The sequence below is a fragment of the Lucilia sericata genome, unplaced genomic scaffold, assembly GCF_015586225.1.
Source record: "Lucilia sericata isolate MDLA Ls3-8-SP2 unplaced genomic scaffold, ASM1558622v1 Contig001589F_arrow, whole genome shotgun sequence".
NCBI lineage: Eukaryota > Metazoa > Arthropoda > Insecta > Diptera > Calliphoridae > Lucilia > Lucilia sericata.
Window position 1 is genome coordinate 11,269 of NW_023995508.1, and position 25,697 is coordinate 36,965.

A 25,697-nucleotide genomic window follows, 5' to 3' on the forward strand; every position below is an offset into this window, starting at 1 on the left:
AAAAATCCAATTGAAAAACTAACACACCATAAACTTAAACTCATTTTTACTTTAAAACTACACCATTTCCAATTGTTTCGCAAAATATTTCATTGAAATTCCCAAACATATTCGAAAACTCCCCTTTGGAAATTTTTTGAAATAATTATAAAAGATACTTAAAGAAGTTTCTAAAATGTTATGGGAAACGGTGTAATAAAATTTTTATATTTATTTCTAAAGCCAACTCCCACTTACCTATCGAACCATCCAATGAATAGGCATTACGTTGCCATGCCCAAGTACATAGATCACAGGTTGTTAGACCATCCGCTGCCACGCTCTCATCCAAAAACGGTGGCCTCGGTGGCGGTGGTACAAAATGTCCATTCCAAAGACCATTTTCGCTGGCATCAAATGCCAATGGTGACTCAAACGTGTCCTCTTCGATGGCATTTAACCAAAAGTCATCATCATCATTGTTGGCAGGTAAAAAACTATTGCTAATACTATTACTACCGCTACCAGCACCCGCTACACCTAAACTATTTGCTACACTTTCAATGGCTGCTCCGGCTGCCTCATTTAATGTTGCAGTGGCCAGAAAATCAGCCGATATCGTTGGATCGTATGGTGATAGCAATTGTTGTTGTTGCTGGTGACCATTGCTGGCAGGTGTTGGTGTTGGCTGAGCGTAATGATTGTTGTTGTTGTTGCTATTGCTGTGATGCAGTTGCTGTTGATTGTGATTTGTTAACGAGTCTAAGCGTGAATTTGGAAATGCTGTTCTTATTGTGGTTGTGGCACCCAGAAATATGTCATCTGTTATGGGTCCTGGTAGGCGGGGAAACATTGTTTTTTATTATTCTACTCAACACTTGTACGGGGGGCGGGTGAGATATTTTTAATATTTATATTTTTGTTTTCTTGTTTTTAACAATTAATTTGTATAACTAAAGCTGTTGTGTTTGTGGGTTGTTGGCAACATATAGAAATTGCTGTAAAAAGAAAATGTTAAAAAGGAAATTGATTAAAATTATGTTTTTCAATAGAAAATTATGTAAATTTTACAAAACCAATACAAGTTTTTATTAATGGTTTAAATTTTTTAAGAAGTAGTTAAATTTTGTTGTGTATATAAAAGAAAATCATTAACAAATATGTAGATCAGTCTCTTGTGTGGACTATATTATGGACTATAAATCAGTCTATATTTTGGTTTATAGATCAGTCGGTAGTCTGGACTATAAATTCGTCTATAGTTAGGACAATATATCAATATTTAATATAGACTATAATTCAGTCTATTATATGGGCTATAGATAAGTCTATACTCTGAACTAGTGATCAGTCTATGTTCTGGACTATAGATCAGTCTATAGTCTGGACTCTAGATCGGCCTATAGTCTGGAATCTAGATCAGCCTATAGTCTGGACTATAGATCAGTCTATAGTCTGGACTCTAGATCAGTCTATAGACTGAAATATAGATCAGTCTATATTCTGGATTATAGATCAGTCTATAGTCTAGACAATAGATCAGTCTATAGTCTAGACTATAGATCAGTCTATAGCCTAGACTATGGATCAGTCTATAGCCTAGACTATAGATCCGTCTATAGCCTAGACTATAGATCCGTCTATAGTCTAGATTATAGATCAGTTTTTATTCTGGACTATAGCCTATAGTCTGGAATCTAGATCAGCCTATAGTCTGGACTATAGATTAGTCTATAGTCTGGACTATAGATCAGTCTATAGTCTGGACTCTAGATCAGTCTATAGTCTGGACTCTAGATCAGTCTATAGACTGAAATATAGATCAGTCTATAGACTGAAATATAGATCAGTCTATATTCTGGATTATAGATCAGTCTATAGTCTACACTATAGATCAGTCTATAGTTTAGACTATAGATCAGCATATATTTTGGACTGTAGATCAGTCTATATTTTGGACTATAGATCAGTCTATAGTCTGGACTATGGATCATTCTATAGTCTAGACAATAGATCCGTCTTTAGTCTAGACTATAGATCAGTTTTTATTCTAGACTATAGATCCGTCTATAGTCTAGACTATAGATCAGTTTTTATTCTGGACTATAGGTCAATCTATAGTCAGAACTATGTATCTATAGTCTGGAGTATAGACCAGTCTAAAGTCTAGACTATAGGTTAGTCTATATTCTTTAACATAGAGCACCCTGTAATCTGGACTATAGATCAGTCTATTGTCTGGACTATAGATCAGTCTATAGTCTAGACTATAGATCAGTCCATAGTCTGGACTATAGATCAGTCTATAGTCTGGACTATAGATCATTCTATAGTCTATACTCTAGACCAGTCTATAGTCTGGACTATAGATCAGTATATATTTTGGACTGTAGATCAGTCTATATTTTGGACTATAGATCAGTCTATAGTCTGGACTATGGATCATTCTATAGTCTAGACAATAGATCCGTCTTTAGTATAGACTATAGATCAGTTTTTATTCTGGACTATAAGTCAATCTATGGTCAGAACTATAAATCAGTCTATGGGCTAGAATAAAGGTCAGTCTATATTCTGCAGTATAGGGCAGCCTATAATCTGGACTATAGATCAGTCTATAGTCTGTAGTATAGATGAGTCTATAGTCTTGACTATAGATCAGTCTATAATCTGGATTATAGATAAATCTTAAGTCTGGACTATGGATCAGTCTATATTCTGGACTATAGATCAGTCTATAGTATGGAATATAGATCGTTCTATACTCTAGACTATAGATCGGTCTATAATCTGGACTATAGATCAGTCTACAATTTGGACTATAAATCTATAGTCTGGCCTATAAATCTGTCTATAGTTTGGCCTATAAATCTATTATCTGTTCTATATATCAATTTATAATCTGAACTGTAGATCTGTACATATCTGTAATATAGGCTGCACTAGAATTCAGTTTATTTTCTAGACTGTGTAGAGTCTGGACTATAAATCAGTCTACAGACTGGAAAATAGATCACTCTATAGTCTGGAGTATAGATCAGTCTATATTCTGGACTATAGAGCAGCCTATAAACTGGAATATAGATCAGTATACAGTCTGGATATAGATCTGCCGATAGTCTGGACTATAGATCAGTCTAGAGTATAGATTAGTAAATAGTCTGGGCTATATATCAGTCTATAGTATAGACTATAGATTAGTCTATAGAGTGGAATATTGATCAATCTAAAGTCTGGACTATAGATCAGCCTATAATCTTGTCTATAGATCAATCTAAAGTCTGGACTACAGTTTGGTGTATTGTCGGTACTATACATATATCAAAATATAGTTTGGAATAACAATCTATAATATGAGTTAGTAAATTGACTGTAAAATAGATGATGCGATGGTCTGAACAGTTTATAGATCCGTCTATAGTCAAGACTATGTATCGCTAAATATTTTCTCTTCCTGTGGCTAAATTTTAAACAGTAGTGCAAAGCCAGTTTATCTTACTGTCTCTACTTTAATATTTTAACAAATATCAAATATGTTTTTTTTTACCCAAAATATAATCAAAAGTTCACGTTTTCCATATTAAGATTTAACAATTTTTATGTTATTTTCCTCCAAAAAAAAACAAAACGACTTAAAAACGTTGTTCCTTTAGGGACAAGAGGTTTAAAGAAAAATCAAAAAAAAAAAAAAATGTAAACAAATATTTTATAGAAAATATTATTTTTTCATACAAACAACAAATTGAAAGTAAAATTATACATTGCACTAGACAGCAATATAAAGCAAAATTGTTGAGTCTAGTCTCTACAAGTAAGGTGCACTTTCGAAAGCAAAATATTGAGAAAAAAAATTAAAAGAACACAAAAGGAAAATGGTTATAGCAAAAAAAAAAAAAGTGAGATTCAAGGTAGCAATTTAAATAGACCCCTAACTGGAGTCAACTATAAAAATCCCATCATAGTTGAAAGGTACACAACACAGCAGTAAGAGCAGAGCAAACTAAATGATAAACCTAACAATGATGAAGAGTTAGGTTGAAAATAAAGTACTACATGCAATTGCTAGCAACAAGGAAAAACTCATACATTTATAGCTAAAGCAGGAGTAGCTGCAGCAGCAGCTATAATAACAACAACCGTAAATGCTGCAGCAGTTTTAGTAACGGCAACAGCAGTGGTAACAACATGACCACCATGTTGTTTGAGAAATTCACTATTATTCACTGCTTTTTTTTTGTTCCTGAGTTCATAATTCCCCCTGTTTTCAAAAAAAAAAAAAAAAAGAAGAAAACTGACTGTTGGTGGTGGTGGTTTTCTGCTAGTAGTTGCCTGTTGTTTGTTTTTTTGTCTGTTTGCTGCTGCCAAGTTGTTGTAGATGACGTTGTTGATGGCGGCTAAAAGAAGCGGCATATAACTATCATAACGCTTAAAATTATAATAACTCTATTAAGGCCTCAACAACGAGAAACACCACCGCCAACAACAGCTACAACAACAATTGCAACAAACATACATATTATTATTGCATTTACAACAAGTGATGTTTAAAATTACAGCTTTGTTTTGTGTTGCATTTAACAATTGTTGCAGCATGGTGCATGTGTTTTCCCATACATAAACTTTGAAAGGGAAGTTTACAAAAAAACACATGAATAACAAAAAAAAAAAAAACTAAAACTATTGCCGATGAATGCAGGAACAATAAGACTTTGGTGGCAATAAGTAGGTGTAGGCTGCAACAAAAACAAAACTTTATAAAAGCATAAAAGAAACAATCATGCATATGACTCCCTTTCGTCATTTTGTTTTTATCCTCCCCCTCTTGTCCACTTCACAAGTCCTAACAGCAATAGTTAATATGTTTAATATTTTTTGTTTAAGCTTTGAAAAATATGTATAACTATCAAAATCTTGAGAAACTAATAATACAACTAATATTTAAGGAGATATAAAGCTACTTTTGGAGCACCCTACAGTAGACATTAAAGTACCTTCTCTTTAATGGCGAAGGGACAAAGTGCACATTAGAGATTAAATTATTGTAGATAACATAGAGAATACTATGTAATAGACTATAGACTAGACTATCTAGTCTATAGACGAGTCCACAGAATAGAATATGGAGTAGACTATAGACTAGCCTATAGACTAAACTATAGATTAAACTATAGATTAAACTATAGACTAGACTATAAACTAGACTATAGACTGGACTACAGACTAGACTATAGACCAGACTACAGACTAGACCATATATTAGACTATAGAGTAGACTATAGAGTAGACCATAGAACTAGACTATAGACTAGACTACAGACTAGACCATAGACTAGACTATAGACTAAACCATCAACTAGACTATAGACTAACACTATAAACTAGACTATAGATATAGACTAGATATAGGACTAGACTATAGGGACTAGACTTAGACTAGGACTATTAGAATAGACTATATACTAGTACTCTAGACTAGACTTAGACTAGACATCGACTAGACTATAGGACTGGACTATAGACTAGACTTATCGACTAGACATAGACTAGACTATAGGACTAGACTTTAGACTAGGGATATGACTAGACTATAGACAGACTATAGACGAGACTAAGACTAGACTATAGACTGACTATAGACTAGACTATAGACTGACTATAGACTAGACTATAGACTAGACTATAGTGACTAGACTATAGACAGACATTAGACTATACTATAGACTAGACTATAGACTAGACTATAGACTAGACTTATAGGACTAGACTATAGACGTAGACTTAGACTAGACTATAGACTAGACTATAGACTAGACTATAGACTAGACTATAGACTAGACTATAGACTAGACTATAGACTAGACTATAGACTAGACTATAGACTAGACTATAGACTAGACTATAGACTAGACTATAGACTAGACTATAGACTAGACTATAGACTAGACTATAGACTAGACTATAGACTAGACTATAGACTAGACTATAGACTAGACTATAGACTAGACTATAGACTAGACTATAGACTAGACTATAGACTAGACTATAGACTAGACTATAGACTAGACTATAGACTAGACTATAGACTAGACTATAGACTAGACTATAGACTAGACTATAGACTAGACTATAGACTAGACTATAGACTAGACTATAGACTAGACTAGACTAGACTATAGACTAGACTATAGACTAGACTATAGACTAGACTATAGACTAGACTATAGATAGACTAGACTATAGACTAGACTATAGACTAGACTATAGACTAGACTATAGACTAGACTATAGACTAGACTATAGACTAGACTATAGACTAGACTATAGACTAGACTATAGACTAGACTATAGACTAGACTATAGACTAGACTATAGACTAGACTATAGACTAGACTATAGACGGGACTATAGACTAGACTATAGACTAGACTATAGACTAGACTATAGACTAGACTATAGACTAGACTATAGACTAGACAATAGACTAGACTATAGACTAGACTATAGACTAGACTATAGACTAGACTATAGACTAGTCTATAGACTAGACTATAGACTAGACTATAGACTAGACTATAGACTAGACTATAGACTAGACTATAGACTAGACTATAGACTAGACTATAGACTAGACTATAGGCTAGACTATAGACTAGACTATAGACTAGACTAGACTATAGACTAGACTATAGACTAGACTATAGACTAGACTATAGACTAGACTATAGACTAGACTATAGACTAGACTATAGACTAGACTATAGACTAGACTATAGACTAGACTATAGACTAGACTATAGACTAGACTATAGACTAGACTATAGACTAGACTATAGACTAGACTATAGACTAGACTATAGACTAGACTATAGACTAGACTATAGACTAGACTATAGAGACTATAGACTAGACTATAGACTAGACTATAGACTAGACTATAGACTAGACTATAGACTAGACTATAGACTAGACTATAGACTAGACTATAGACTAGACTATAGACTAGACTATAGACTAGACTATAGACTAGACTATAGACTAGACTATAGACTAGACTATAGACTAGACTATAGACTAGACTATAGACTAGACTATAGACTAGACTATAGACTAGACTATAGACTAGACTATAGACTAGACTATAGACTAAGCTACAGACTTGACTATAGTCTAGACAAGACTACATAATGAAATCAAATATTAAATCCACTTTTACCCCCTTAATTCTCTGTTTTAATTATTCGGGCTGTTTCCAGCTTATAGCTGCATTTATATGACCACAATTCCTCTTTGTAGTCCAACAGATATTTTTCATAATATTTTTCTGTACGAACGAAAAAAAAAGAGTTATTTCAAGTGGTAAACTGGGCTCAAAGGTGGTTAAATCTGGTTGTTTTTTGCTGACTTTTCCTTTTTCATAATATGTTTTTCAGTTTATTTTATTGTAACATACTTTTTTTAGTTAAAATCTTTTTTTTTTCAATGTTTTAATATTTTTTTGCATTAAGCTGCTTCATTGAAGTGGCGCACGGTTTTGATCACGACTTTTTTATAAAGTATTTATTTTGTTTGCAATTTTTTATTTGCCAGAAAATCCCCACAAAAAAACAGAATTTATATATGATTTTTTGTTGTTGTTTTTAATAAAAAAAACTGATTTTTTCTATAATGATTTTTTTTTTCGGTTGTTAAGTGTATATAGTATTCAAGCCCCCACATTAATGTGGCACTTGAAGTGTAGTATATGGTGGCAATTCAAAACATTTTAAATAAAAACTTTTGTGCAAAAATTGTGTTTTTTTTTCTTTAAATCTAAATGTTTGTTTATGTCTTTAAGTCGACAAACTGGCAGTCAGGGTGGTCTGTCCAAAAAAACAAAAAAATGAATGAGCGAAAATTTAAGAAAAAATCTTAAATAAACAGTTACCACTCACTTTAAAAACTTACTATAACAATTAATATAATCAATATAATAATTTGTTGTTTAAGCTGGAAATAAACATTCAAAATTATGTGGATTCATTCAATAGTTAATAGAACGAATTAATGACAATTTAAGGTTCTTGAGATCTGAAATGTTTATTCGATACAATATTCTTCGATCATACTCTAGTAGGGACTATATGTCAGTCTTTAGTCGGGACAATAGATTAGACTTTAGTTGGGAATATAGACCAGATTATAATCCATACAATTGATCGAACTATATAGTCGAGATTATAGAACAGACTATAGTCGAGACTGTGGAGCAGACTAGTCGAGACAATAGATAAGACTTTAGTTGAGACTATAGGTCTGACTAGAGTTGAGACTTTAGCTCATAGGCAAGACTATAGTCAAGACTATAAATATTAACCACACTATAGTCGGGACAATAGATATATACCACACTATAGTCGGTGCAATAGACTATAGTCAAGACTATAGACCAGATTATAATCGAGACTATAGTTGAGACTATAGACCAGACTATTGTCTATATTATAGAACAGACTATAGACCAGACTATTGTCTATATAGTAGAACAGACTATAGACCAGACTATTGCCTAGAATATTGAACAGACTATAGTTGAGAATATAGACCCTACTAGACGAGACAATAGATAAGACTTTAGTCGAGGCTATAGGTCAGACTAGAGTTGAAAATTTAACCCATAATACAGACTATAGTCGAGACATTAAATACATATATAACACATTATAGTCAGCACAATGGATTAGAATGCAGTCGAGACTATAAACCAGACTGCTGGGCCGACTATTGACATACTACATATCTATTGACTAGTTTTTAATCAAGACTATATACAAGACGTAAGTCGTGCCTATTAATATGACTCTAATCGAGATTATAGACACGTCTCTTGTTGCTACTTAAATTTTTGATCATATTTCTGCAAAATTTTCTCTTTCTTTAATAAAAACTAAATAAGGTCATAAACAAAATTCTAAAGAAATATGATTTTAAATTTCAAAATATAATTGATCATAAAAAAAACAACAATAAAATCATAACATTATTTTACTTTTACAAAGCATACAAATGCATGACTGCGATTAAGCATAAAAAAACCAATCGTAACGAAAAAAAAATTACACAAATCATAAGAAATAAAAACCAAGAAATCCAACGAACAAAAACCAACTATTTGAATCAATGAATGCAACCTAATCATCAGTGAAATAATGATATTAATGATGGCGATGATGATGATGTGGTGCAAGGAGAAAGCCTTAACTAATGATGTGCTATATGTATGAGTAAGGTCAAAATGCGTACATTCACTCATTCATTCTCAAGCATAATATTTGATCAGTCAGTCAGTAAGTCATTCAAACGTATAGCCAAGTGATCAGTGAAAAACAGTGTAATGCATTGAAATAAGTATATGGGTAATTGTTTTGCTGCTTCATAATGATTATGATCATTTGTTTGGTTGATCGGTCAGTCGGTTGGTTGGTCAATATCAGACACAACATCAATCTATCGATATTGCGGAGAAATTATTAAAACTGTTTGTATTTATTTCAATATATGTACATCATGTTGGGTTTTTTTTCATTGTTATTTATACTTTTTTCTTTCTTTCTTTATAAACTGATAATTTAGTGTTCAAAATTTTGTTTCTTTTTCACTGCTTTTCAGTGATTTTTGCACGTAATTTATATTAAGATTTGTCTGTAATGATTATTGCCACACAAATGGTTGGCACAAAAGAGGGGGGGAAACTATTATTGTGTATACAATAAAACTGGAACAATATTTAATAAAAAATTGTATTTAGCAAGGCGTTATTGTTTAATAGTTTGTTAAATAATTTGCGACTAATTAATCAAACAAAAAAATCAATTAAATTTGAGACTATAGAGAAGTCCATTGTTGAAACTAAAAACAGTTCTATGGATGAGACTGAAGGAAACGCTATAGAGGAGATTATTAAGTAGATTGTTAAATATCAGTCTACAGTCCAGACTATAGATCAGTTGTTTTTCTAGATTACAGGTCTCAAGTCAAGAGTAATGATTTGTCTATAGATAAGTCTATCGAATTTAGAAATCAGTCATGACTATCTTTGTATAGTTAAGACTATTTATTTATTTAATCTTGAGAGTAGAGATCAGTCCATAGTTAAGACTACAGATCAGTCTATAGTCGAGACTGTAGATCAGTTTATAGTCGAGACTATAGGTCAGTCTATAGTCGAGATTAAGATCAGTCGAGACAATAAATCAGCCATAGTCGAGACTATAGATAAGTATATAGTCGAGACTAAGATCAGTATATAGTTGAGACTATATATCAGTTTATAGTCGAGACTATAGATCAATCCATAGTTGAGACTTTAGATCAGTCTATAGTTGAGACTATAGATCAGTCTATAGTTGAGACTATAGATCAGTCTATAGTTGAGACTATAGATCAGTCTATAGTCGAGACTATATATCAGTTTATAGTCGAGACTATAGATCAGTCTATAGTCGAGACTTTAGATCAATCTATAGTCCAGACTATAGATCAGTATATAGTCGAGACTAATATCAGTCTATAGTCGAGACTATATATCAGTTTATAGTCGAGACTATAGATCAGTCTATAGTCGAGACTATACATCAGTCTATAGTCGAGACTATACATCACTCTACAGTCGAGACTTTAGATCAGTCTATACTTGAGACTATAGATCAGTCTATAATCGAGAATATATATCAGTCTATAGTCGAGACTATAGTTCAGTCTGTAGTCGAGACTATAGATCAGTCTATAGTCGAGACTATAGATCAGTTGTTAGTCGAGAATATAGATCAGTCTATAGTCGAGGCTATAGATCAGTCTATAGTCGAGACTAAGATCAGTCTATAGTTGACACTATAGAACAGTCTATAGTCGAGACTAAGATCAGTCTATAGAGGAGACTATAGATCAGTCTATAATCGAGACTATAGATCAGTCTATAGTCGAGACTATTAATCAGTCTATTGTCGAGTCTATATTTCAGTCTATAGATGAGACTAGATAGCAGTCTACAGTCTAGACTATCGATCAGTCTGTAGTCAAGACTATAGATTAGTCCATATGTAGTTGTGACTATTGCTTAGTATATAGTCGAGACTATCGATTAGTCTAGAGTCAAGGCCATAGATTAGTCTAAAGTCGAGAATATAGATCAGTTTATATCATTATAAGTCTATAATAGGAACTATAGGTCAGTCTATAGTCGAGACTTGAATCTGTCAATAATCGAGACTATAAACCAGTCTATAGTCGAGACTATCGATCAGTCTGTAGTCAAGACCATAGATTAGTCTATGTGTAGTTGCGACTACCGTTCAGTCTTTAGTCGAGACTATCGATCAATCTACAATCAAAGCCATAGATTAGTCTATAGTCGAGACTATAGATCAGTTTATATCAAGACTATAGATTAGTTTGCAGTCGAGACTATAGATAAGTCTATTATAGGAACTATAGATTAGTCCATAGTCGAGACTTTAGATATGTAAATAGTCGATACTAATGATCTGTCTATAGTAGAGACGATATATGAGTCTATGGTCGAGACTACAGAGACTATAGATCGGTCTATAGTCGAGACTATAGATCGGTCTATAGTTGAGGCTATAGATCAGTTTATAGTTAAGATTATAGATCAGTCTATAGTTAAGACTATAGATCAGTCTATAGTCGAGACTATAGATCAGTCTATAGTCGAGACTATAGATCAGTCTATAGTCAAGACTATAGAATAGTCTATAGTCAAGATCGATCAGTCTATAGTCAAGGCCATAGATTAGTCAATAGTAGAGACTATAGATCAGTTTATATCAAGGCTATAGGCTGCAGTCGAGACTATAGATCAATCTATTATAAGAACTATATATTAGTCTATAGTCGAGACTTTAGATTTGCCAATAGTCGATACTGAAGATCTGCCTATAGGCGAAATTTAGATCAGCTTATTACCGATATTTTGGATCGGTCTATAGTCAAGATTATAAATTGTTCTATAGTTGATACAATAATCGAGTTAATAACTCTGTGGTTGATGCTAAAGATCAGTTTTAATATAGGTTATTCAGTAGATCACTCAGATCATATAGGGTATTACACTTACTTTATAGCTTAATACAGCATTCCTTATTATATATTTAAAAACTTTATTATTACAATTTTGTTCAACTTCTCACCCAATTTGATAACTTGTTTCTTTTATAAACTTTACAAAAATAATACAAAAATAAATGATCAACCTAAATTATTCGTTTACGCTTCATTATTACAGCTTTTATTTTATATAAAGTTTTTGTTTTCTATCTCCATTGTATCTCTAGACTTTAAGTCTGTCCATCCATCCGTCTATCCAGTCGCTCGCTTATATGTATTCATTCAATCAATTGAGTTTGAAACGTTTAAAATCTAACCATGCAGCTGATTGCTCTCCATTGCCTTTTTTTAAAAAAATATTTAATAACGAACAAATCAATCACCATGATTTTGATAAATGACCATATTTTTTATAACATTTTTTTTTTCATTCAGTTGCTTTGTTTCTAAATATCACTTTTATTATGGATAAAAAATGCATTCGTATTGAGGTAGAGTTTACATTTTTTGGGGTTTTTTTTATTTAAACATAAGAAAAGGATTTTCTTGTGGTGGGTAGTGAAAGGAATTAGGTCGTTTTTTAATTACAACACTTTCTATAATTTAAGTTTTTGTATTACGTAATAATTAAGCTAAAAAAAATTAAAATTTTTGGTCAAAAAACATCAATAACCCCAAGCTACTTTGACCCAATACTGATAAAAAATACAAATATTTATATTTTAGGAAGTTCATAAGTAAGTCATTACCATCAACATGTTTTTTTTAACAAACTTCATTTAAGCAAAAAGTTCGTTAAACATTTTTAACATTGGCATTAATTCGATTAACTGAAAAAAACCAAAAAAAAAAAAAAAACCTAAAAATCAAGCAATATGAAGATGTTTTTATAACAAATAGCGACTAATCAAGAAAACCACAAGATACTTGAGGTGTCATTAAACATTATTATTTCTTTTATAACGAAACGAATCAAAATATTTTCACACTCAACTCTGGTAATTAACCCAAAAGTCAATTAAAGTTTAACAATGAATAAATAAGAAATACAAAGAAACAAACTCCAAGAATGGTACCCTCAATAATGATTTTTTTCTTTATTTCATTTAAATATTTGCTTAATATTTTTTTTCTTGTAAAATATTTTTTCTCAAATTAAACACTCAAACTGCTCGAAACGTAATGATTTTTAAGTAAGTAATAAATAACAAATAACATCAAATAATCATTTAATAATTTCATCAAGTTTGTAATTTTTCTACAAAAAAAAAAAAAAAAAAATATATATATATAATGACGTTGTCGATTATGTTGTCTTACAGTTGACGCTGGTGCTCTCTATAATCACTTTAATAATAACTTTTAACACCACATCCGTATATATGACTTTAGTTTTTTTTTATTAAATTACATTTTTACTATGCGATTTTTTTTGTTCATTTTAATTTTATACCATCAACCAGTCAACCAAATAACCAACATCACTATATATTTTACCACTAACCATCTATCCAAAGTATTCATTCATTTCGATCTGTATACCAAATATGCAAGACTATACACAGATTATTTAATACCAATTTAACAGAAATTTTATAAAAAAAACTTGAAAATATGTTATACAAAAAGCTTTAGCGTTAAATCAATGTAGTAAACCAGAAGTTTAAAGGAATGTAATCATCATAATTTTAAAAATAACAACGTGTTTCAACTAAAAATGTTCTTAAAAGCAAATAGAACAGAACTAGAACAGAACTAGAGAAGAACTAGAACAGAACTAGAACAGAACTAGAACAGAACTAGAACAGAACTAGAACTGAACTAGAACAGAACTAGAACAGAACTAGAACAGAACTAGAACAGAACTAGAACAGAACTAGAACAGAACTAGAACAGAACTAGAACAGAACTAGAACAGAACTAGAACAGAACTAGAACAGAACTAGAACAGAACTAGAACAGAACTAGAACAGAACTAGAACAGAACTAGAACAGAACTAGAACAGAACTAGAACAGAACTAGAACAGAACTAGAACAGAACTAGAACAGAACTAGAGAAGAACTAGAACAGAACTAGAACAAGAACAGAACTAGAACAGAACTAGAACAGAACTAGAAAAGAACTAGAACAGAACTAGAACAGAACTAGAACAGAACTAGAACAGAACTAGAACAGAACTAGAACAGAACTAGAACAGAACTAGAACAGAACTAGAACAGAACTAGAACAGAACTAGAACAGAACTAGAACAGAACTAGAACAGAACTAGAACAGAACTAGAACAGAACTAGAACAGAACTAGAACAGAACTAGAACAGAACTAGAACAGAACTAGAACAGAACTAGAACAGAACTAGAACAGAACTAGAACAGAACTAGAACAGAACTAGAACAGAACTAGAACAGAACTAGAACAGAACTAGAACAGAACTAGAACAGAACTAGAACAGAACTAGAACAGAACTAGAACAGAACTAGAACAGAACTAGAACAGAACTAGAACAGAACTAGAACAGAACTAGAACAGAACTAGAACAGAACTAGAACAGAACTAGAACAGAACTAGAACAGAACTAGAACAGAACTAGAACAGAACTAGAACAGAACTAGAACAGAACTAGAACAGAACTAGAAAGAACTAGAACAGAACTAGAACAGAACTAGAACAGATCTACAACAGAACTAGAACAGAACTACAACAGAACTAGAACAGAACTAGAACAGAACTAGAACAGAACTAGAACAGAACTAGAACAGAACTAGAACAGAACTAGAACAGAACTAGAACAGAACTAGAACAGAACTAGAACAGAACTAGAACAGAACTAGAACAGAACTAGAACTAGAACAGAACTAGAACAGAACTAGAACAGAACTAGAACAGAACTAGAACAGAACTAGAACAGAACTAGAACAGAACTAGAACAGAACTAGAACAGAACTAGAACAGAACTAGAACAGAACTAGAACAGAACTAGAACAGAACTAGAACAGAACTAGAACAGAACTAGAACAGAACTAGAACAGAACTAGAACAGAACTAGAACAGAACTAGAACAGAAGTAGAACAGAAGTAGAACAGAAGTAGAACAGAACTAGAACAGAACTAGAACAGAACTAGAACAGAACTAGAACTGAACTAGAACAGAACTAGAACAGAACTAGAACAGAACTAGAACAGAACTAGAACAGAACTAGAACGGAACTAGAACAGAACTAGAACAGAACTAGAACAGAACTAGAACATAACTAGAACAGAACTAGAACAGAACTAGAACAGAACTAGAACAGAACTAGAACAGAACTAGAACAGAACTAGAACAGAACTAGAACAGAACTAGAACAGAACTAGAACAGAACTAGAACAGAACTAGAACAGAACTGGAACAGAACTAGAATAGAACTAGAATAGAACTAGAACAGAACTAGAACTGAACTAGAACTGAACTAGAACAGAACTAGAACAGAACTAAAACAAAACTAGAACTGAACTAGAACAGAACTAGAACAGAACTAGAACAGAACTAGAACAGAACTAGAACAGAACTAGAACAGAACTAGAACAGAACTAGAACAGAACTAGAACAGAATTAGAACAGAATTAGAACAGAACTAGAACAGAACTAGAACAGAACTAGAACAGAACTAGAACAGAACTAGAACAGAACTAGAACAGAACTAGAACAGAACTAGAACAGAACTAGAACAGAACTAGAACAGAACTAGAACAGAACTAGAACAGAACTAGAACAGAACTAGAACAGAACTAGAACAGAACTAGAACAGAACTAGAACAGAACTAGAACAGAACTAGAACAGAGCTAGAACAGAACTAGAACAGAACTAGAACAGAACTAGAACAGAACTAGAACAGAACTAGAACAGAACTAGAACAGAACTAAAACAGAACTAGAACAGAACTAGAACAGAACTAGAACAGAACTAGAACCGAACTAGAACCGAACTAGAACAGAACTAAAACAGAACAGAACAGAACAGAACAGAACAGAACAGAATTAGAACAGAACTAGAACAGAACTAGAACAGAACTAGAACAGAACTAGAACAGAACTAGAACAGAACTAGAACAGAACTAGAACAGAACTAGAACAGAACTAGAACAGAACTAGAACAGAACTAGAACAGACTAGAACAGAACTAGAACAGAACTAGAACAGAACTAGAACAGAACTAGAACAGAACTAGAACAGAATTAGAACTGATCTCAAATTATACTAGAACTGATCTTTAACTAAATAGTACATCCGAAGGTGGGATTATTACATTCTATTTCACCTCTGTTCAAAACCAAATGTTGTTCTCATTATATTGTTGCTGCTGATGTTGCTAGTATGTTGAATGCCGGCTGTTACTGTTGTTCTTGCTGTTGTTACTGTTGATTTGTTGTTGTGGTTAATAATGCCTGCTGCAAATCATGTTGAATTATGGTTTTTAAAATAATTTTTGCGCTTAATATTTTTTTCGATGAATTTTTTACTGTTGTTATTGCTATTATTTTTATTTTCACAGTTTTATATTGGAAAAAAGAACAACATTAAATTACGAATCAGCTGAATAAAATAAGAAGAAGAGGGAATTATTACTTTAACCTAAATAAAGTTTTAAACCTTAAAAAATAATGTTTAATATGGTAACTGTCTGTCTAAAGGTTTAAATTATTCAACTGATGTTTTAAGTAGGTTTTGGTTTTGGGGCTTCAAATTAATACTAGTATTTTATAAACGTAATATACTTATTATAATGATAATGATTATTATTCAAGAATATTTTTCATTTGTTTTAAGGCGTAATAATTTCTTTACGCTTTTAGCTAAATATTATGTTTTTTTTTTTTTTTTTTGAGAATTTAAATTTATTGTCTAGTTGTTGAGTTGTTGCTTTTTTGTTGTGTTTAAAGTTTAAATTAATATGAGTTGTATTTAAATTAACAATGTGATTAATTTAAATTCTGTTTTTTTTTGCAGATTTATTAGGTGATGGTTCTAGTTTATTGCGTTTAAGTTTGATTTCTGTTCACTCCTATTTTTGTTTAATAATGTTTAGTTTTTAGTATAATTTATTTTAATTTATTTTTGTTGTTGTTGACTTGTTGAAAATGTGGTAACAAGTTTTGTTGTTATTATGATTTTTGCAGACAATTCAATAGCTGAGGTTTGCTAGTTGCCAATACTTTAAATTTAACTGGTTACTAGCTTTACCCAAAGGCACTAGTCATGTAACTACTATCTATATCTTTGACATAATAATGTGATTAATAAAAAATTAGTTCAGTATTTCTATACTTAGATCATTGAAATTAAAATTTTATTATTTTCTATATATTCCAAACTTCTGGCAACTCTTCTCTTTAAACAAGTAGTCACACTTTTAATTCAAGTTAATATTACACTATCATTAGCAAACACACCTCGTTAAGATTTTGTTTTTAAGTGAAGTAATAAAATATTTTTATTCTTAGTTTTTTTTTGTTTTTTTAACTTTTTGCCTTCAACATTTCCATTTCAAGTCTTCTAGAGTCAGACATTGTGTTTATTAATGTTGTGGCTGCTGCTTTTAAATCAAACTCACACAAATACCGACAGACAGATTTCTGCATAAAAAACTATAAAATATGAATGTCAGTTCTTAATAGTTTATGTTGCAATTAATTACAAAAATTGTTTTTTTTTCAGCTTTATGATAAAACAAGTTATGTTTTGCAAAATGTTAAGGTAAAAAAAAAATTATATAGGAAAATATAATAAAAAGTAAATGAAATCCTTGTTAATTATTTTGTGAACACAAGATACAATGTGTGAATGGCGAAAAAAACTAAAAGAGTAAATTCAATTTATCAATTTAAAATAAACTTGAAATGAACTAAACAGAACTAGAACAAAATGTGATTAACCAAATATGAACTACGAAACTGTAACTAAACTGAACTAGAACTGAACTAGAAAAACTGAACTAGAACTGAACTAGAACTGAACTAGAACGAACTAGAACTGACTAGAACTGAACTAGAACTGAAACTAGAACTGAACTAGAACTGAACTAGAACTGAACTAGAACTGAACTAGAACTGAACTAGAACTGAACTAGAACTGAACTAGAACTGAACTAGAACTGAACTAGAACTGAACTAGAACTGAACTAGAACTGAACTAGAACTGAACTAGAACTGAACTAGAACTGAACTAGAACTGAACTAGAACTGAACTAGAACTGAACTAGAACTGAACAAGAACTGAACTAGAACTGAACTAGAACTGAACTAGAACTGAACTAGAACTGAACTAGAACTGAACTAGAACTGAACTAGAACTGAACTAGAACTGAACTAGATCTGAACTAGAACTGAACTAGAACTGAACTAGAACTGAACTAGAACTGAACTAGAATTGAACTAGAATTGAACTAGAACTGAACTAGAACTGAACTAAAACTGAACTAGAACTGAACTAGAACTAGAACTAGAACTGAACTAGAACTGAACTAGAACTGAACTAAAACATAACTAGAACTGAACTAGAACTGAACTAGAACTAAACTAGAACTGAACTAGAACAGAACTAGAACTGAAGTAGAACTGAACTAGAACTGAACTAGAACTGAACTAGAACTGAACTAGAACTGAACTAGAACTGAACTAGAACTGAACTAGAACTGAACTAGAACTGAACTAGAACTGAACTAGAACTGAACTAGAACTGAACTAGAACTGAACTAGAACTGAACTAGAACTGAACTAGAACTGAACTAGAACTGAACTAGAACTGAACTAGAACTGAACTAGAACTGAACTAGAACTGAACTAGAACTGAACTAGAACTGAACTAGAACTGAACTGAACTAGAACTGAACTAGAACTGAACTAGAACTGAACTAGAACTGATCTAGAACTGAACTAGATGAACTAGAACTGAACTAGAACTGAACTAGAACTGAACTAGAACTGAACTAGAACTGAACTAGAACTGAACTAGAACTGAACTAGAACTGAACTAGAACTGAACTAGAACTGAACTAGAACTGAACTAGAACTGAACTAGAACTGAACACTAGAACTGAACTAGAACTGAACTAGAACTGAACTAGAACTGAACTAGAACTGAACTAGAACTGAACTAGAACTGAACTAGAACTGAACTAGAACTGAACTAGAACTGAACTAGAACTGAACTAGAACTGAACTAGAACTGAACTAGAACTGAACTAGAACTGAACTAGAACTGAACTAGAACTGAACTAGAACTGAACTAGAACTGAACTAGAACTGAACTAGAACTGAACTAGAACTGAACTAGAACTGAACTAGAACTGAACTAGAACTGAACTAGAACTGAACTAGAACTGAACTAGAACTGAACTAAACTGAACTAGAACTGAACTAGAACTGAGAGAACTGAACTAGAACTGAACTAGAACTGAACTAGACTGAACTAGAACTGAACTAGAACTGAACTAGAACTGAACTAGAACTGAACTAGAACTGAACTAGAACTGAACTAGACTGAACTAGAACTGAACTAGAACTGAACTAGAACTGAACTAGAACTGAACTAGAACTGAACTAGAACTAGAACTGAACTAGAACTGAACTAGAACTGAACTAGAACTGAACTAGAACTGAACTAGAACTGAACTAGAACTGAACTAGAACTGAACTAGAACTGAACTAGAACTGAACTAGAACTGAACTAGAACTGAACTAGAACTGAAGTAGAACTGAACTAGAACTGAACTAGAACTGAACTAGAACTGAACTGAACTAGAACTGAACTAGAACTGAACTGAACTGAACTAGAACTGAACTAGAACTGAACTAGAACTGAACTAGAACTGAACTAGAACTGAACTAGAACTGAACTAGAACTGAACTAGAACTGAACTAGAACTGAACTAGAACTGAACTAGAACTGAACTAGAACTGAACTAGAACTGAACTAGAACTGAACTAGAACTGAACTAGAACTGAACTAGAACTGAACTAGAACTGAACTAGAACTGAACTAGAACTGAACTAGAACTGAACTAGAACTGAACTAGAACTGAACTAGAACTGAACTAGAACTGAACTAGAACTGAACTAGAACTGAACTAGAACTGAACTAGAACTGAACTAGAACTGAACTAGAACTGAACTAGAACTGAACTAGAACTGAACTAGAACTGAACTAGAACTGAACTAGAACTGAACTAGAACTGAACTAGAACTGAACTAGAACTGAACTAGAACTGAACTAGAACTGAACTAGAACTGAACTAGAACTGAACTAGAACTGAACTAGAACTGACTAGAACTGAACTAGAACTGAACTAGAACTGAACTAGAACTGAACTAGAACTGAACTAGAACTGAACTAGAACTGAACAAGAACTGAACTAGAACTGAACTAGAACTGCACTAGAACTGAACTAGAACTGAACTAGAACTGAACTAGAACTGAACTAGAACTGAATTAGACTGAACTAGAACTGAACTAGAACTGAACTAGAACTGAACTAGAACTGAACTAGAACTGTACTAGAACTGAACTAGAACTGAACCAGAACTGAACTAGAACTGAACTAGAACTGAACTAGAACTGAACTAGAACTAACTAGAACTGAACTAGAACTGAACTAGAACTGAACTAGAACTGAACTAGAACTGAACTAGAAACTGAACTAGAACTGAACTAGAACTGAACTAGAACTGAACTAGAACTGAACTAGAACTGAACTAGAACTGAACTAGAACTGAACTAGAACTGAACTAGAACTGAACTAGAACTGAACTAGAACTGAACTAGAACTTAACTAGAACTGAACTGGACTATAACTGTATATATCCAAGTTATGTAGAAACTAACTTTTTGCAGTATTTTTAATACGAAAATTATTCACTTAAAATTTTCATCCTGATTGTTGATTTCCTTTCATTTATCTTTCTTATAATTTCATTAAATCTTAACAAATGTTCACACTTTTAAATCGTTTTATATGTCTTTTTTTTATTGTCTTCCTTTTTATTTAAAACAGATTTTTTACTTTCATTTTGGCATATTTCCATATCTTTTTCTGTCGCCGGGCTTTTTCTCAAATATTTCCGTATTTATTTCTTGGATTATTCTCTTAACAACTACTTTTTGTTGTAGTTGTTGCAGTTTATCATGATTTTGCTAATTTCTTCACACACAATCACAATTGCATTTATGTATGAAATAGAGAAGTTAAAATAAGAAAAAAATCTATAAAGAAATCAAAGTAAAATTTTCAGTTTTCCGTTTTTCTGATAGTTTTGTTATGGCCTTAGTATCCTTTTTGGCATCGAGTCCTTTTAACCCCATTTACTTAAAGTGCTTTCTTTAAGTGCTTTTTCATTTAGTTACTCTTTTTTTAAAACTCCTTAGACAAACACATGCACATATATAACCCTCTCTCTCTCTGTGTCTCCTTTGCTCTTGCATTGTATATGTTTTACTTTCATCAACATCATCATCTACTTCCTTTAGTTATTCCTGATACTTTTCAGACTCTTTGCCTCTCAACTGAACATGACACTTCACATCGATTACCAACAGCAGCAGTAAAGAAACTGGCAAGTTGTGCGAAACCAAAAACTTTCTTTTAGCTGGAAAATAGCAACAAAAAATTGCAGCAACTTTTTTCCTTGAGCTTATTTTTTGCTTTTTCGATTTTTTCTCTTAAAATAAAAGCTACAAAAAGTTTTTAAAAGCCTGTTAATTAAGAGTTTTTAACAAAATGTTTTGTGAGTTCAAAGGACAATTTAAAAAGGAAATTGTTTTAATTGAAATAATATAATGAATTTACAATAGTTTTTTTTAGCAACAAGAAAAAAACTACTACAGCAAAGAAGTAAAGATTCGATTGCCAGTTTCAAAATGCTGGAGCAAACAAAAACTGTAGAATTTTTTTAAAAACTTTTAAATGTATTTAATTTTTTAGGGGCAAATTACATTTGCTGCATGATTTTAATTTTTAGCATTTATTTCAAAATGTTTGTTATTTGTAATTCTTTAAAGTTTAGCAAACTTTTAAGTAAAATTTTTGCAAGAAATCATAAGATTTTAGCAAATAACTAAAGTGCATTTGGCACTTTATTGAATAAACAATAAAGTTGAATTTTATGTTTGGATATGCGTAAATAAATAAACAATCATCTTTTGTTGGGCCTACACTTCAGTTAATTATAGCTTGAGCATATAATAGTTTTACTATTTTTGTAAGCAATGAGATTTTTAATAAAAACTAAGTGCAGATTATACCCTACACCACTATAGTAGAAAGGGGTATTAGGGATTTTTGGTGTGATGTTTTGTAAAACTTATAAATATAGGTCCTATATCTACCCTAAAGTATATTTAAAGGCACCGACATCTAGTCATAGTTCTAGTCATAGTCTAGTCATAGTCTAGTCATAGTCTAGTCATAGTCTAGTCATAGTCTAGTCATAGTCTAGTCATAGTCTAGTCATAGTCTAGTTCATAGTCTAGTCATAGTCTAGTCATAGTCTAGTCAAGTTAGCATAGTCTAGTTCATTAGTCTAGTCATAGTCTAGGTCATAGTCTAGTCATAGTCTAGTCATAGTCTAGTCATAGTCTAGTCATAGTCTAGTCATAGTCATAGTCTAGTCTAGTCATATGTCTAGTCATAGTCATAGTCTAGTCATAGTCTAGTCATAGTCTAGTCATAGTCTAGTCATAGTCTAGTCATAGTCTAGTCATAGTCTAGTCATAGTCTAGTCATAGTCTAGTCATAGTCAGTAGTCTAGTCATAGTCTAGTCATAGTCTAGTCATAGTCTAGTCATAGTCTAGTCATAGTCTAGTCATAGTCTCAGTCATAGTCTAGTCATAGTTCTAGTCATAGTCTAGTCTATAGTCTAGTCATAGTCTAGTCATAGTCTAGTCATAGTCTAGTCATAGTCTAGTCATAGTCTAGTCATAGTCTAGTCATAGTCTAGTCATAGTCTAGTCATAGTCTAGTCATAGTCTAGTCTAGTCTAGTCATAGTCTAGTCATAGTCTAGTTCATAGTCTAGTCTGTCATAGTCTAGTCCATAGTCTAGTCATAGTCTAGTCATAGTCTAGTCATAGTCTAGTCTAGTCATAGTCTAGTCATAGTCTAGTCATAGTAGTCATAGTCCTAGTCATAGTCTAGTCATAGTCTAGTCATAGTCTAGTCATAGTCTAGTCATAGTCTAGTCATAGTCTAGTCTAGTTAGTCATAGTCGAAGTCATAGTCTAGTCATAGTCTAGTCATAGTCTAGTCATAGTCTAGTCATAGTCTAGTCATAGTCTAGTCATAGTCTAGTCTAGTCTAGTCTATAGTCTAGTCTAGTCTAGTATAGTCTAGTCATAGTCTAGTCTAGTTAGTCTAGTCTAGTCTAGTCTAGTCTAGTCTAGTCTAGTCTAGTCTAGTAGTCTAGTCTAGTCTAGTCATAGTCTAGTCTAGTCTAGTCATAGTCTAGTCATAGTCTAGTCTAGTCTAGTCATAGTCTAGTCATAGTCTAGTCTAGTCATAGTCTAGTCATAGTCTAGTCATAGTCTAGTCATAGTCTAGTCATAGTCTAGTCCATAGTCTAGTCATAGTCTAGTCATAGTCTAGTCATAGTCTAGTCATAGTCTAGTCATAGTCTAGTCATAGTCTAGTCATAGTTCCTAGTCATAGTCTAGTCATAGTCTAGTCATAGTCTAGTCTGTCTAGTCTAGTCATAGGTCATAGTCTAGTCATAGTCTAGTCATAGTCTAGTCATAGTCTGTCATAGTCTAGTCATAGTCTAGTCATAGTCTAGTCATAGTCTAGTCATAGTCTAGTCATAGTCTAGTCATAGTCTAGTCATAGTCTAGTCATAGTCCAGTCATTAGTCTAGTCATAGTCTAGTCATAGTCTAGTCATTGTCTAGTCATAGTCCAGTCATAGTGTAGTCATAGTCTAGTCATTGTCTAGTCTAGTTTAGTCTAGTTTAGTCTAGTCTAGTCTAGTCTAATCTAATCTAATCTAGTCTAATCTAATCTAGTCTAGTCTAGTCTAGTTTAGTCTAGTCTAGTCTAGTCTAGTCTAGTCTAGTTCTACTCTACTCTACTCTACTCTACTCTAGTTCTAGTCTAATCTAGTCTAATCTAGTCTAGTCTAATCTAGTCTAGTGTAGTCTAGTGTAGTCTAGTGTAGTCTAGTCTAGTCTGGTCTAGTTTAGTCTATAGTCTAGTCTATAGCCTTGTGTAAGTCTAGTCTATGGTCTAGTCTATAGTCTATGGTCTAGTCTAGTCTATGGTCTAGTCTATAGTCTATACTGTAGTCTATAATCTAGTCTATAGTCTAGTATATAGTCTATATTCTAGTATGTAACGACTTTCTGTTTATCCCTCGTACATTGTAAAAGTTATCAGTTGTGAGTTTTTTTTTCGTAAATTTCATTGGATTTTTATTGCTTACTGTTGTTAATTTTCTGTTGTTGTAATTTAACATAATGTTTTGCCATATGTAACGTGACTCACGTACTAAAGTTTTTGTAGTTTTCAGTCTTTTTTTCTCCAGCGAACTCTTTAACTGTCCGTCCTTCTGACTAGCTGTTAACTGCAAATTTTTCTAATTGTTAAACTCTCAATCCCTCTAAAAAATAACAACAAAATCGACGAACAAAAAATAAGAACATACATCTGTTACATTACAACAAACATGGCCAAAAACAACAGCAACAATAATAACATTAACAACAAACAACAATTTATCTTAAAATTGTTAAACTAGAGTTAATCTTAAATCATGATCACTGATCTACAACAAGAACTTTTTGTTAAGGTGGCCACAAACCAGGAACCAAACAAAAAATAAAATCTTTTTAAAATAACTTAAAATAAAATAAATAAGAGAATCAGCTAAAAAACAGACAAACAAAAAAAAAGAACAACAACATGATTAAACAATTCGCATTTGTTGTTAAAACTATTAGATTAAAACCGAGAAAAAAAGGGTAAAACTTTAACTATTTTATTATGGCTGTGAATCTAGCAACTGTTTGCTGCTGTTGCTGCTATTGGCCCGCATAGACCCTCATATATGGCTTCTTTTTGTTTAAGAGTTGCGAAAATGATCCGTGCCCCATAAACTATTCTCTGAAACAAACACAAAAATGTGGTCGTCGTCGTTCCTTATATTGTTTCACAATTTGCTTAAAAGTTTTTGAACAACAAAAAATTAAAACAAATTTGACAAATCTTTATTTAAGGCAAACAAAAAAGAACTGAAATAAGCAACCAAGCGAATGAAATTCGTACGTTTACAGCGACAAGTAGTTTTTTCTTTGTTTTTAGTTTTTTTTTTTTTGAACTTACAAAACAATTTAAAAACGTTTCGTATTTATTTTATTTGTATTTATTTTTGTTAAATTGTTTTGGAGTCAAATGATTTTTTAAACCACCACCAAGAGACCAACTAACCCGCCAGCACCTCAATGATGATGATGACTTTTTAGAAGAAGTGTTTTTTTATGCAGCTTTAAACAATTATAGGTGGCGCTATGGTTCACGAGATTTCATTAATTTGCCAGGTAAAAAGAGTGGGAAGGCAGGAAGGGGGGCGAGGAAGAACGAACGAACGAACGCAATC

The 25,697-nt window shown here is 32.2% G+C and overlaps 1 protein-coding gene across 1 annotated transcript in view; it reads right to left on the minus strand.

The window, feature by feature from the left end:
* Positions 1-237: 237 nt before the first annotated feature.
* Positions 238-25,697, minus strand: part of LOC119612051 — a gene marked incomplete at its 3' end in the record, with an annotated part of 54,331 nt that continues 28,871 nt past the window's right edge. Inside the window, exon 2 of the mRNA XM_037967761.1 lies at positions 238-977. Coding sequence (XP_037823689.1) covers positions 238-832 — 595 coding nt within the window. The remainder of the gene's footprint in view (positions 978-25,697) is intronic.